The sequence below is a fragment of the Ptychodera flava genome, chromosome 3 (genome assembly GCF_041260155.1).
Source record: "Ptychodera flava strain L36383 chromosome 3, AS_Pfla_20210202, whole genome shotgun sequence".
In the NCBI taxonomy this organism is placed as follows: Eukaryota; Metazoa; Hemichordata; class Enteropneusta; family Ptychoderidae; genus Ptychodera; species Ptychodera flava.
The window spans coordinates 17,251,110-17,264,295 of NC_091930.1; the positions used below are offsets into that span (position 1 = coordinate 17,251,110).

General features: G+C 40.5%; 2 protein-coding genes across 2 annotated transcripts in view; both read right to left on the bottom strand.

The window, feature by feature from the left end:
• LOC139127984 (cell adhesion molecule DSCAM-like) overlaps nucleotides 1–4,852 on the bottom strand; it is a 51,775-nt gene extending 46,923 nt beyond the window's left edge. The window contains exons 1-3 of the mRNA XM_070693846.1: nucleotides 4,825–4,852; nucleotides 3,730–4,014; nucleotides 2,654–2,926 (exon numbers count right to left, since the gene is read on the bottom strand). Of these exons, the coding sequence (XP_070549947.1) occupies nucleotides 2,654–2,926; nucleotides 3,730–4,014; nucleotides 4,825–4,852 (586 nt within the window). The remainder of the gene's footprint in view (nucleotides 1–2,653; nucleotides 2,927–3,729; nucleotides 4,015–4,824) is intronic.
• A 293-nt stretch (nucleotides 4,853–5,145) lies between these two features.
• The window catches only part of LOC139127993 (cell adhesion molecule Dscam1-like), a 38,805-nt gene continuing 30,764 nt past the window's right edge, over nucleotides 5,146–13,186 (bottom strand). Inside the window, exons 3-4 of the mRNA XM_070693857.1 lie at nucleotides 6,640–6,786; nucleotides 5,146–5,384 (exon numbers count right to left, since the gene is read on the bottom strand). Of these exons, the coding sequence (XP_070549958.1) occupies nucleotides 5,146–5,384; nucleotides 6,640–6,786 (386 nt within the window). The remainder of the gene's footprint in view (nucleotides 5,385–6,639; nucleotides 6,787–13,186) is intronic.

Here is a 13,186-nt window from a genome sequence, read left to right on the forward strand (position 1 = left end):
ACACACAGGATCTACCGACAAGCAAGTCATTTTGGCAATATCCCATAAGCAGAATATGGATAAGTACCACGCAGGATGAAAGTCCCGTTTAAAATGAAATTTGAATCTTGTAGCAACTGAAAAACATCCGCTGGACGTATCGTGGCAGAGCTTGAAGAAATAATATTTAGCGTAGGGTCATGTGACTGTTTTCGTGTTTTGGGATCGCGCACTGCTGAAAAGAATATAACTGAACAATTGAACACGACCGGAACAGTCGTCACGATGACGTTTCCAGGTGACAGTAATGTATTTTCAAAAAAAATACAGACACTTGTCCAAATATTCTCGGGCATAGCTGGATACAATAAAATTGTAATCAAATTTATTACTTTTGTATCCATAATATTGAAGCAAATGGCTGACCACGCATAGCAGGTCCAATCAACCGCTATTTAAAACCATTGTTGAAAGTGAATAATGCTTTATTTGAAAAAGTCACCATTCATAGGTTTGCAATCAATAATTGCAGTTTTGGGCCTTTTAAACCCGCCATCGCATTGTTTGGCGTACTGCCTTCTCAATTAACGAAACTGTGTCAGAATTTGAATATCAAAGTCAACCTCAACGCTATAGCATTCTCATTAAGACCAAAGAATGAAGCTTTCGCCACTTTAATAAAATAAACAATAGGTGGCGCTCTCGCGACACGTGGCGAGGTGGTGTTCACGTTTTCTGGCACTGGGCGACAACACACGATGAGGTGATCGCGCAGCAATAGGTAGAAAGAATACCCACCGCGTTGTTTCTTGTAAAGGTAATTATGAATAAAATTAAAATCCCCTGTAGGAGCTATGGCCGTGGGAATATCAGACAGCTCAATTGAGCGGGAATTTACGAAAAAATATAATAGGTAGCTGATCATAAATGACTCGAAAGTAATATACATCCAACAGTTTTGTCTGTCTGTCTGTCTATCTGTATGTATGTATGTATGTATGTATGTATGTATGTATGTATGTATGTATGTATGTATGTATGTATGTATGTATGTATGTATGTATGTATGTATGTATGTATGTATGTATATGTGTGTGTGTATGTACGTATGTTGTACGTATGTATGTATGTATGTATGTATGTATGTATGTATGTATGTATGTATGTATGTATGTATGTATGTATGTATGTATGTATGTATGTTGGTGTGTTGTGTGTGTGTATGTATGTATGTATGTATGTATGTATGTATGTATGTATGTATGTATGTATGTATGTATGTATGTATGTATGTATGTATGTATGTATGTATGTATGTATGTATGTATGTATGTATGTATGTATGTATGTATGTATGTATGTAGTATGCCGTTGTGTGTGTGTGTGTATGTATGTATGTATGTATGTATGTATGTATGTTTGCATGCATGCATGCATGCATGCATGTCTGTATGTATGTATGTATGTATGTATGTATGTATGTATGTATGTAAGTTTGCATTATACCTTAAAAGCTCGACGAGATGGAAATTCCTCGCATGACAAACTTTTTTCGAGTGATTGAAATCGGATGTATTTCCTTCATGAAATAATGCCTTCCGGCAGACACCTCTGTGTGTTCGTTTGACTTTCAGTGGTGAAACTATTTTTTAAATGGGAGATCTGTCGAGTACCGCTAGTTTCGACAATCTTGAATAGCGCCGTCAACGTCCACCTCTGCACTCGACTCTCGACATACAGTCAAAGATTTTCCGTGTGCACCGCAAACACGGGCATTGACCGTCAGAACGTTTGTACAACTACGAATCATGAAATGGAACAAAATAAACGAGGGAGAATCCGATACAACAAAGCATTCCTTATAAAGGAAGATATCTCTTGATTCTAACCGCGACACGTACCTCGGCATCGCCTTTCCCTTTGGTAAGTCAGATCTTATACGCCAAGATGCAATAACCAAGTACCTGATTCTTTTTTTCAAAGCCTCGAAATTTGATAGTTTTACGTTTTCCATCAAATCAAAGCTTGATGCTCAATGTAGCAAAGACATACAGTAGCTGTAACGTTTGATAGCGAATTCGTTATGTTCATTAAAAACACGTCTACACTTTCCTATTCTCCCTAGAGTACTGACGTCAACAAATGAAGTGATAGTCTCACAAACACAACGCATTCTGTAAAATATGCGATGTTGTCGTTGACCACGGTTACTCTTGGGATAAAGTAACCGAGTAACCGAATAACACTGGACATGACACACACCCAGATAGACAGAAAGATTAGTCGCTCGAGGGCGCTCTCTACGCTGGAGGGGGAGAGCGTAGAGAGCGCCCTCCCGCGACGGACCTTTCAGTCTAACACGCAGACTGTGCCGACAAATTGGTGCTGAGTACTCAGGCATGATCATCTTGGAAGTCAGATAAGAATGAGTATTTTCATAAACGGAACAAAAATACTTGAAAACACCAAATTTTACGACTCTTTGTAATCATGTCGTGTATTTTACGTATAACGTGGATATAGCACTGGCACCAGGGAGACCGTGGGCGAATATATCGATGTTGTACACGGCTGCTATGTCTCCGAGCTGGAAGGAAGGAACCATTGCTTGTGAACATGGATCATATGCAAATAAATGGGAGTTGCATCGGGAACGGCCACTCTATCGACTCACCTCCGATAGTTAGTTGCACGGTAGCTTCGACAGCCTCCCTGCTGTTGCTGACAAAACACTGGTACATCCCTTTATCCTCCCTCGTCACCCAGGTGACAATTAGCGTCGTCTCGTTCTCCGAGGTGTACACGCGCTCGTCCTCTTCTAGCGGCTTGGCGTTCTTCAACCAGGAGATGCCCGTGACCGGCGAACCGCTGACACTGCAGTTGAATGAAGTCGGGCTACCAACGTCGATGGTTTGGTGTTGTGGGTCAAAATATACAGATAGCGGTTCTATAAAAAGTGATAAGTAAGTAAGTAAGTAAGCAAGTAAGTAAGTAAGAAAGTAAGTAAGTGAGTTAGTGAGTGAGTGAGTTGTTGTTGTTGTTGTTGTTGTTGTTGTTGTTGTTGTTGTTGAGTATGTAAGTAAGTAAGTAAGTAAGTAAGTAAGTAAGTAAGTAAGCAAGTAAGTAAGTAAGTAAGTAAGCAAGCAAGTAAGTAAGTAGGCAAGTAAGTGAGCAAGTAAGTAAGTAAGTAGACAGGTAGGTAGGTAGGTGGGTCGGGTGGTGGGTGGTTGGTTGAGAGTGAGTGAGTAGGTATGTAGGGAGTAGGTCGGTAAGTAGGTCGGTAAGTAGGTAAGTAGGTACATTTGTCTTCTAAATGTAAACGGAAATCGTTGAAAGTGAAATTTGGTTTTGTGAGTCACAACATACAGGCAATGATGAGTGCGTGAGTGAGTGAGTGAGCAATTCAGTCAGTAAGTTGTTGGGTAAATTTGTCTTCTGAATATGAATGGGTATTGATATATTAGGTCATGACAAATTGAAAACGCCGTTTCATGCTACCTCAGCCTATTATCAAGTCTGAAAAAAGTTGAGTTAACTGTTGATAAAATGAAATAGGAGAAATAAGAACATCTTCACTGGTGCTTGTAGACGTACAACACATTCCAAAGAATCATCCTACCGAGGTCATTCGTCGAATTGTCAATGACGAGAAATTCACATGATGTACGGCTGGAGGATTTGGTTTTTCATATCAATACTTATTCTTTGCATGTCTCGTCATTTGTTTCAGGTGACGTAATGACTCCTTACCTGTGACTGTCAATATAGTCTGGATTCTTGTGCTGGCGAGATCGTTTTCTGACTCACAAGTATATCGCCCACTGTCCTCGGGCACAGCGCCCTCTATCACCAGATTGCCGCCGAGCAGCTTCACGCGGTCGTCCATGGTAACAGCGCGTCTTCCCCTGAACCACTGGTATGCTGGGGACGGCTGGGGGTAGGCCGTGCTGACACAGGGCAACTCCACGCGTCCACCGGCCGTCACAGTTTTACTTGCAACACTGGATATTATCTCCGGCGCCGCATCTTGAGGATCTGATCATAAAGAAGAGACTACACTGCAGCGCGTTGCAATACAGCGCAGCACAGTGCAACACAATGAAGGACAGTATGGTACATGGCTGTAAAGAAAAGTGCACAGCACAGAGCAATCAGAGTTTCCTCTGCAAAATCATAATATTCTGGAAGGAGTGGAAATGATGATTGTTAACCTGGGCTCGGTGAAGACACGCATCCCTATATCTTCTACGACTTACGGCAAAAAAATTTAATAAAATGAACAAGGGGGTCAATTTATTACACTCAGACTGCAAGACTAGGCTTTGATAGACATGGGTACGAGTATTTGTTTAACACTTCCCCCACGAGGCAAATACAGCAAATCACGTGTTTGACAAATGATAGCTATGTTTTGGTGGGTATTTTTCAATCTTTCAAGCCAAAACGGCAGGACGTATCGTCTTCTATTGAGATCGTACAAAGTGGTTTTATGTGGTCGTCATATCCAATGAACAGGGATCATGTAATTTTAATTCGGTGTATTCATTTCGTTTGTATATATATTTTTTTCTAACCGGCACAATAGGCAGGTGCTCCGTGGTGCAAATAAAGATCTTTCACCATAAGTAACAGCAAAACAACTTTCAACATCAATCGAAACGAGAGCAGATGGTCACAGGCACGCACAATTGCTTTTCACCACATTCCTCAATTCTTCCCACGCCTTTGACAAAATCCTATCGAAGACGGATGTATGTTTGCCACCTAAAGCTAACAAATAGTACAATCGTGTAAATATATTAGGTCTATTATTATTCATAACATCCTTACTTCCAAATGTTTAACTCTCAAACTGGAACTTCTCAGACCCCATGATGTCCCATGTATTAAAATATTAAAAATAAACTTGTTTACTCTTTAAGTTCAAACACGCAACTCAATATTTGTGATAATGTCGACTGTATACACAAATTCTCTCATTCACTCACTTCGCGAATTCATAACAGCCCAGCTGGCCAGAGTGACAAGCTTGATGTCTTGCGCCCTCTGACGGTAAGTTTGGGTGCATTGCCAGCCGAGTGCAAACCCGTCCTCCGTGTCTTATAAAAGTACCTGAACATGTTGGGCAAGAGTATGAAATGTATCAGTCGCAGATAAGAATGAATGTCAGCTTTGTAGTTTTTGAACTTTAAAGCTCTTTGGAGTTGCTTCATCTCCGACGAGAGCGAGGAAATGTTTCAATTTTTGTGATAACTTACTGTGGACAGATAATCTTGCTGGTTGACTTGTTTTCCGCTGACCTGTGAGTCTGTGTGTCGTCGTGCACCGGTATCTCGTCTGTGCGTCTTCGTCCCGCACGTGACGTATATGCAACTCTCCGTTGTCAAGGATACTATATCTGTCACCTGTTGCCCAATGAAAGAAAACACGGGAACAACAAACTTTAGTTTTCCTGCAAACACTTTTCTGGGGAAGCGTGATAACAGGTATTGGCCTCTAAAAAAGCAAAACAAGCAATTCCCCCAAAAATCAAACAAACAAACAATGACATTGCAAAGTGAAGTTTCGTCATGCTTCAGCGAGAGGCAAGAAGCAGTAATTTCCATCAACACTGAAAACTTATACATTATTTTTCGATCACTTAGGCCAAGAAAAATAAAAAGTTTGTTTCTCATCCTCGCGCGCTTCAATTCAGACCCGCCGCGTCAACCTTTTTTCTACTCATGGGGAAATAAAATTGAAAAAAAACCCGCAAAAATACGCGACGATAGTGCACAAAACTGAACTGTAAAGGCTATCATTCCATTCAGAACTGTACACATATGTCACTGATTATATTAAGCTGTCAAAACTGTGCATTGCTGCACTTAAAGTCAAAACGCAGAACTGTTGCGATACAAAAATACTAAAGCAACACTGCTGTGCATTTATCTCTGCAAGCATTCCTATGTCGTTGTCGTTTTTTGCGTGTTCTTGTGTGGTTGAAGAATAGAAAAACGGGAAGGTAAAAAACGCGTCAGCGCATCATTTTTGCAATATGTCTAGGATGAGAAACAAACTTTTTATTTTTCTTGGCCTTAATGCGACTTTTGCAACGTCACTTTTGCTGCACTGAATGTCATCGGAAATCATCACTATCAGTATTATTTCATTTTGTTCCTGGCCATCTCCCATAATCCTTTGAGATATCTGCCGCCAGACTTGTCCCTCTTCTACGGTTGTGTTCAAACAAAATCCCAACTCCAGTAATCCTATAAATGGGCTGACACAGAAACTTCGATAAGACGCATTTTCGTATCAGAACGAAATACTTTATGAGTGGAGTGGCCTTCCCTTCATACCCGTAGAGTGCGGTAGAAAAATTCTCCGCGGTCGATTCATACTGCAGTGCATAGGTTAAAATGCGGAATAGAAGTCAATCACATATCCTTTTTATCTAATTGTCAAAGACCACTGCAGAAGCACATCTCTTGTTTTTCTCGCACATGAGTGTATGTACTTTGATTGTTCAAGCAATGAAAATCTGATCTGATGCAGCTGATCAAGGTCTTAGTTGTTTTATTAACCCTTGTGCATGACCAGTAAAACTGTATATCGGACCCCGACCCTCCCCGAAGTGACTTCGTAACATCTAAACGAACATCGTATCGTGTCTTGTACCTGGCACGATGGTGGTCGCTCCTCGTGTCCACGACGTCACAGTGACGTAATCTTTGACAAAACTTGGTATTCGGCATTTGAAGACGGCTGTGTTGGACCTCATGACGTACTCGTCGTAGACTTGAACTACGTAAGGTTGCAATAGTACTGGAGGAAAGAGAAATAGAAACAAACACAAATAAATAATTAAAAAATTATCATTTACACGGTCACTCATGAAATCATCATATAACATTTAACAGACGATCATATATCGTTTAAAAAATTATACTCTTAATGACCCGTGGTATCAATGGAGGTAAGGTTTGTGATCTGACTTCATTGAAACAAAACATATTTACATATCATGCCATCCCTCAACTATTCTCAGGTTTTCTTGATCTTGAAAATGATTCTCTCTAACTTTAATAATTCAAATCTGTTGATTATTACAAAGACATTTTGCAGAATGTAATGAAACTAATGCAAGAAATATCAGAGAAAACTTTTTGACGACAATAAACACAACGAACTGGCATGCTTAGCTGCAAATGTAAGAGAATTATTTCAGAATTTAAAGTAATTATCGTTGGTGGCGCGCTTCAAAAGAAGGCAGGATTTCTCCAGGCCTGGTGCAAACGAAAGGCCTTTTGAAAATTAGGTAGGTCTGTCGGGAACTTTTTGAAATGAAGGACAACCTATCAAAAGCAGCAAAATCAGACGTAGTTTTTAAAATATGTGAAAAAATTAAGGGTCGAGAAGTTTTAAATAGGGTAGGTCGGGCTACCGGAAAATTTAGGTTTTATTTATTGAATTTTTTTTCGATCAGTCAATAGATATAGATTTTAAAATGAACGATGATTACAACTTTGAAAGTCTAATTTTTTTCACAGTAGGAATTGTCACTTTTCAAGTGAAGTTTACTTTTCTGTATCGGTGTCCACTCGAAGTGTGCAATCTGCATGCACTTTAGGACAACCAAACCTCTATTACTTACGAGGGTACTTCATTCTCAATGTTTTTAGATAGAGTGTGACCAGAATAGTAACCGTGCCATCCTCGACCTGTGTCTTGGGGGGGCGACCCTGTGTCTAAGGGGGGACCCGATGCCGTGCCTTTTATAAGGGACAAATTCGACAAAATGAAGCTACTTTTCCGGATAGCGCATATAAGAAAATTGTAACTCTCCCAAAAGCTCATTTCAATCTAAAAAATGTGCTACTTATGCACCAGATTTAATCACTTCACCACTTCACAAGTCTGCCATGCAAACACCGTGTTGTGGAAAAAAGCATTTGCCTTGAGACATTCAATGCATGGCGTGCAGAATTCTCAAGATATAATTGTTCGATCACGCTTGCGACTAATCTCGTCTTCGCATAGGGTGTGCGAACAACGGCACAGCTTCTTTCAAAGACACCGTCAAGTATCGATCAGTCCGCATCTGGCGAGGTACCCACGGGCGACCGTTGCAACTCCAGGCCCTGGGAGCGTCCATTAGTGCCGAGTCGCACACACGGGTCAGCGAACGTGTCAGCCTCGGTCATGCAGTGCTGAGTTCTCGATCATGGGAGCAGTCACCGAAAAGCAACATCTGTAATTTCACACGCGGCGACACCTCTGAGATGATCGACCACGGGATCGTAGACCCTCTGCGCAAAGCGGCTTGCCAGAAAACGGACCCGCGCATGCGCAGGCAGTGTAGCGCTCATAAGTATGTCGAGCGCGCAGGTAGCGCTCATGGTAAATGAGATGGGACTCACTCACCACATCTCTGTAAGTTTCCTGCATGCCGAGGCTCCCATGCCCAGTTGTTAGGTAGCGTCATCGTTTACCTAATCAGCATATGTTTCTGATTGAAAGCGGAAATTATGTCACAACGGAAATTAAGTAAAATACTCTCTGTCTGAATGAGATATATTTATTTTGTCATATACCCCATTATCGACAACAGTTTTAACATCTGTCAATTTAAATGTAAGTGATATATCACATTCTGATTAACAATGTCCGAAAAGAGAAATTTGCATTTTTATTCATTTTAAACTGGACTTGATACACTATGCTGTACGAAGACTCGGATGGGTTTTTTGATTGCGATTCATCCCCCATAAAATCTCCCTATTTCATTCTCTGTGATTTCAAGTCTGGTTTCTCTGTTTAATCATCTGACGCTGACGAAGTTTGGTTATTTTCCGGGGTTAAGACGCTTAGCAAACGCAACAAAGTCGAAAATTGGAAATACGTGAAATTGATTGTGTTTGCCGCCATTTCGAAACGGAAACTGGGAAACCACGGGAGCGTGAGATAATCACACGTGACTTTGAAGTACTTCCACCGAACGTTGAAGATGATTAGCCAGTTTAGCATAAAAACGCGGAATAAAATTTTAACTGTCGACTGTTCGATAGACAGAACATACACAATGCCTCACACGCTTGTATTACAAGAACACTAGTACAATTGGGTATGTATATGCGAAGGTTATGTTGGATAGGTTTTTCAGACACTGGAGTGCACTTTAATCCTTTGAGTGGTGTAAAATTTCCCACCAAAATTTTTATGCGAAATTTTACAAATTTCATGATTTCTTTTGATATTTTTTGACAATTTTGGACCCAATGAACACCTCTTTTCATTGGCACTAGTGTTTGATCAAAGTTTGGGGGAAATCTAGGTTACATTTCTTAAAGGCGACAAAAAGTGACTTTGGCACTCAAAGGTTAATAACCGCTACTACTCTGTACCGTGTCAATATCTGTAAAGTACATCAAGTCGTTGTACAAATAGTGGTCTGCAATGACAACTAATCGCTCAGACGAGACAAGGTGATATCAACGACGCACAAAACTCAATTTCCGAGAATCCAAACGATCAAAGTATTTATTTCGCGCACAGTCGGGTCATTGATCTGTCATACCGTATTGTTGCGATATGGCTATTACAAATTCTGAAACTGCCTGTTTTATGATCTATGTGGAAAACAATGCAAACAAAAGTTTAGATCTCATCTCATGAATAAACTTTTGTTTCATGTCTCAATTTTTGAGCTTGCTGTTCTTTTAATAGCAGTCTTATTTTTATTCCTTTATTTTTCTTTTTTTTCAACCATGCTGGTGGTTTAGGGAGACTTGAATTTGCAAATTCTCGCCGTTGTAAAGTTTTCGAGGCGTCATGACAAAATGTGCCAATGCTTATCATTATGTTTGAGAAACAATATTGTATGAAAGTATGCGTATGATATGACAATGACTCATCGTTTGTGAAACTTAACGGGTTGCACATAAAAAATTAAAAATACTTGATGATTTTTGTATCGCTTCGTGTTCACGATCTGCAACGATTATGTATAATGTCATGATCACGACAGTCGGCATTTTGCTACAGTTGCCATGGAAAGAGAAATGCTAACCAATCACAGATTTTAAGCGGGTGGCCGCTTTTAAAAACAGCGCCCTCACATGGGCATTTTGAATACCAACGATCGCCCCTTTGACCATATATGGGCATATTTAGATTACAGGTGACTGTATACCTTTAATACTGCTTTCCGGCCTTTGATATACATGCATCTTGAAAACGAGGCAACTGTTCATTAGATTGCCCGGATGACGAGAAGCAGTTTACCGATCAATCGTGGTCTGGGTCCGGCACGATGACGAACTTTGGCAAACATCCCGAGGGTACAAATTATTCAAGCAATATGCACGATTGGCGGTTTTCGATTGTGAACGACAGCAGATGTTGTGGTCAGTTTTCATGTAGGTAGTTCGCGCCTTGAAATTGAAAGACTTAAGATTCTTGCTCAAATTTTCTGAAAGGAAACGGCAACACATTTCCTTTCGAAATTAGGTCACTGTGCAAAATCTGGTTTCATATGAAAGAAACAATCAAATATTTACCGACACTTGAAATTCAAAATGGCCGCCATGCCTAAGTTGGGGGGGGGGGCATTGAATTTTTCACAATTTACAACCGAAGTTCCAAAATGAACCCCTCTAACTTTACATGTTAACATTCAACCGACACATTTTGTAGTCAGTTTTCATTATCATTGACAGTAAGTTGCTCACCTGAGAAACTTCATGGAGACATAAAATGTAGGATATGAGAAACACAAATCAGAGAAAATTCAAGTCAGACTACTCTCAAATGTAATTTTCCAGTCGAAATCCCTTTGTGTCATACGCACAGTTATTTATTGCACGAAACCTTTCACAGAAAGGCGGTCATATCTAGAGTAGAATGGATCCTACTGATCTCTGACGTTGTAACGACCATGAAGTGGGGTTCTTTGTAAGTTCGAAAGCCGTGTCGTTGTACTGTTATCATGCCTCACTACTCTCCAGCACGCTTTATGTGGTCGTCGCATGTCAAACATTGATGTTTCATCCGTAGAGCGGCGTCTGTGAGTCTGCCGCCCTGCTTCAGATCGATTGTGCGCGATGTAATGGCGCGTGTTCGGTTCGTAATGACGGCTGCCGTGTTCACCAGACTCGGGATAAACCAGTTGAGCGGAGACATTTTCACCATGTGACGAACTCACTGTCTCTGTATGTTTATTAGTATTTCCCATATTGCATACTTTATGTCAATTTGTCGTATCTTTTTGATGACGCTATTAGTGCCTTAATGTACGTGCCTCTGTATGTATGTATGTATGTATGTATGTATGTATGTATGTATGTATGTATGTATGTATGTATGTATGTATGTATGGCACAAATACGGGTACACTTTAAATATCTCAGTAGTAGCTAATTGAAATAGAGCATTCCATTTATCGATCAACAGTGTAATTTTCATTATATATGAAAACGTTACGAATTCAACGATTTGAAAAAGTCTCTACTCAAAAATTCCAGATTCTAATCACTCAACGATATTAATATGACTGTTTTGCCCTACAAAATTTTTGGCGGTAACTTCTATACGCGGCAATTGGCGTCGTTGTCATCTGACGACGGCAAAACGACGACGTCTGCTGCATTATGGGACATGTTTCAGTTTGTGGTTGACCCGACCGAATCATTCATTGGGACGTGTACTGAACGAATTACCCGCTAATAGATATGGAAAACCGATTTAGTGCCGCACAATGCCTCGTCGTTCTGCACGGACGTTGGGAACTAATACTCGATGATGACATGTTCCCACGGCTATCCATTAACAATCAAGATAGAGAAGGGTGCTGAACAGCGATTACGCCCACAAAGCCGATAAATGCATATACAGTTGACCTCTTACTAATTAATTTGTCGCCATGGACACTGTGCTTTCAAAAAGTAACATAATATGAAGGATTTATATCGCCATGCATCGTTTTATTAGATCCGTGTTGGAATGAGTCTTGCCTGGTTTTACACCGATGTTGAAAGCAAAGCCACGCTTCAAACCATAATCCCCCCAAAAATGTGCGTGTAGCTTAGTTTTATACGTCTACTATAGAAGACTGGAGGCTTTTCATTTTCAAACAGTGTACCGTTATGGTTAAATGGCGAGAATTTGATATGAGGATAGGGAAGAATAAAAATATGCGACATGATACACCTCGAAGCAAATAGATAGATGTCTTCGCCCCATAATTGTTTCTTATCTGCCTTTCATCGTCCCAGGCTTATCCTGTGAGTTGGGCGTCGGATTTAAGCATACTCCTTGCTTCAGATTTAGAGGGCCACCGGCTGTACCTATTTGACGTTGGCTTCACTGTATTGTTTGTATGTCAACGGCAAGTTCTTCTTCTACACTTATACAGTCACATGTAATCTAAACATACCCATATATGGTCAAAGGGGCGTTCCTTGGTATTCAAAATGCCCATGTGAGGCCGCTGTTTTTAAAAAGCGGCCACCCGCTTAAAATCTGGGACTGGTTAGATTTTCTCTTTCCATGGTAACTCTGGCAAAATTGGAACAGGTGACAGTATACCTTTAAAGCATGTCAAAACACCTACAAGTTAGTTTGTCAACACAGCATCTATTCGTGCAAAGTGCACTCACTGTTGTTGTTTAAATTTGAATTCCAGTCCGGACCAGAATTCACCTGCGACAAATAACAATGCAGTCTGCACATGTACAGGCTGAGTTGACAAGCCGAATACTGCGCATCTCAACATGCTGCTGAGAGTAGAACACGAAATTTGTAGATGGCATTAAAGCAAAATTATCAAAAGTTACAGCTCCCTGACCTCTAACATAGAGAAAGATAGATAGAGTGGCAACAGGTATTGTTTAAGGCGTGAAGCGGTTACGTAACCCATCCATGTTCGCCTCGCCTCAGGTTGCTGTCGCCTCTCTTTTCCGAAGAGTGCCGACCATGAATCCTTCGGTAGTTTTCGGATTTTCGCCAATTGTTAAGCGAAAGTATGTTCGGCAAAGTTTGTGTTGTTGTTGTCGTGTGGTGCTGAGCAGAATTGACGTGCTGGCGAAAACGGGAGTGTTTTGAGCTTCAGGAAAACGAGTTTTACCGTTTTAAAAATTCCTCTCATATTTTTATGAATATATAATGAGTGTGTTTGAACCAAATTGAAAGTCTTTTCTCGATACTGTCTGGTTTTACTCAATGGTTT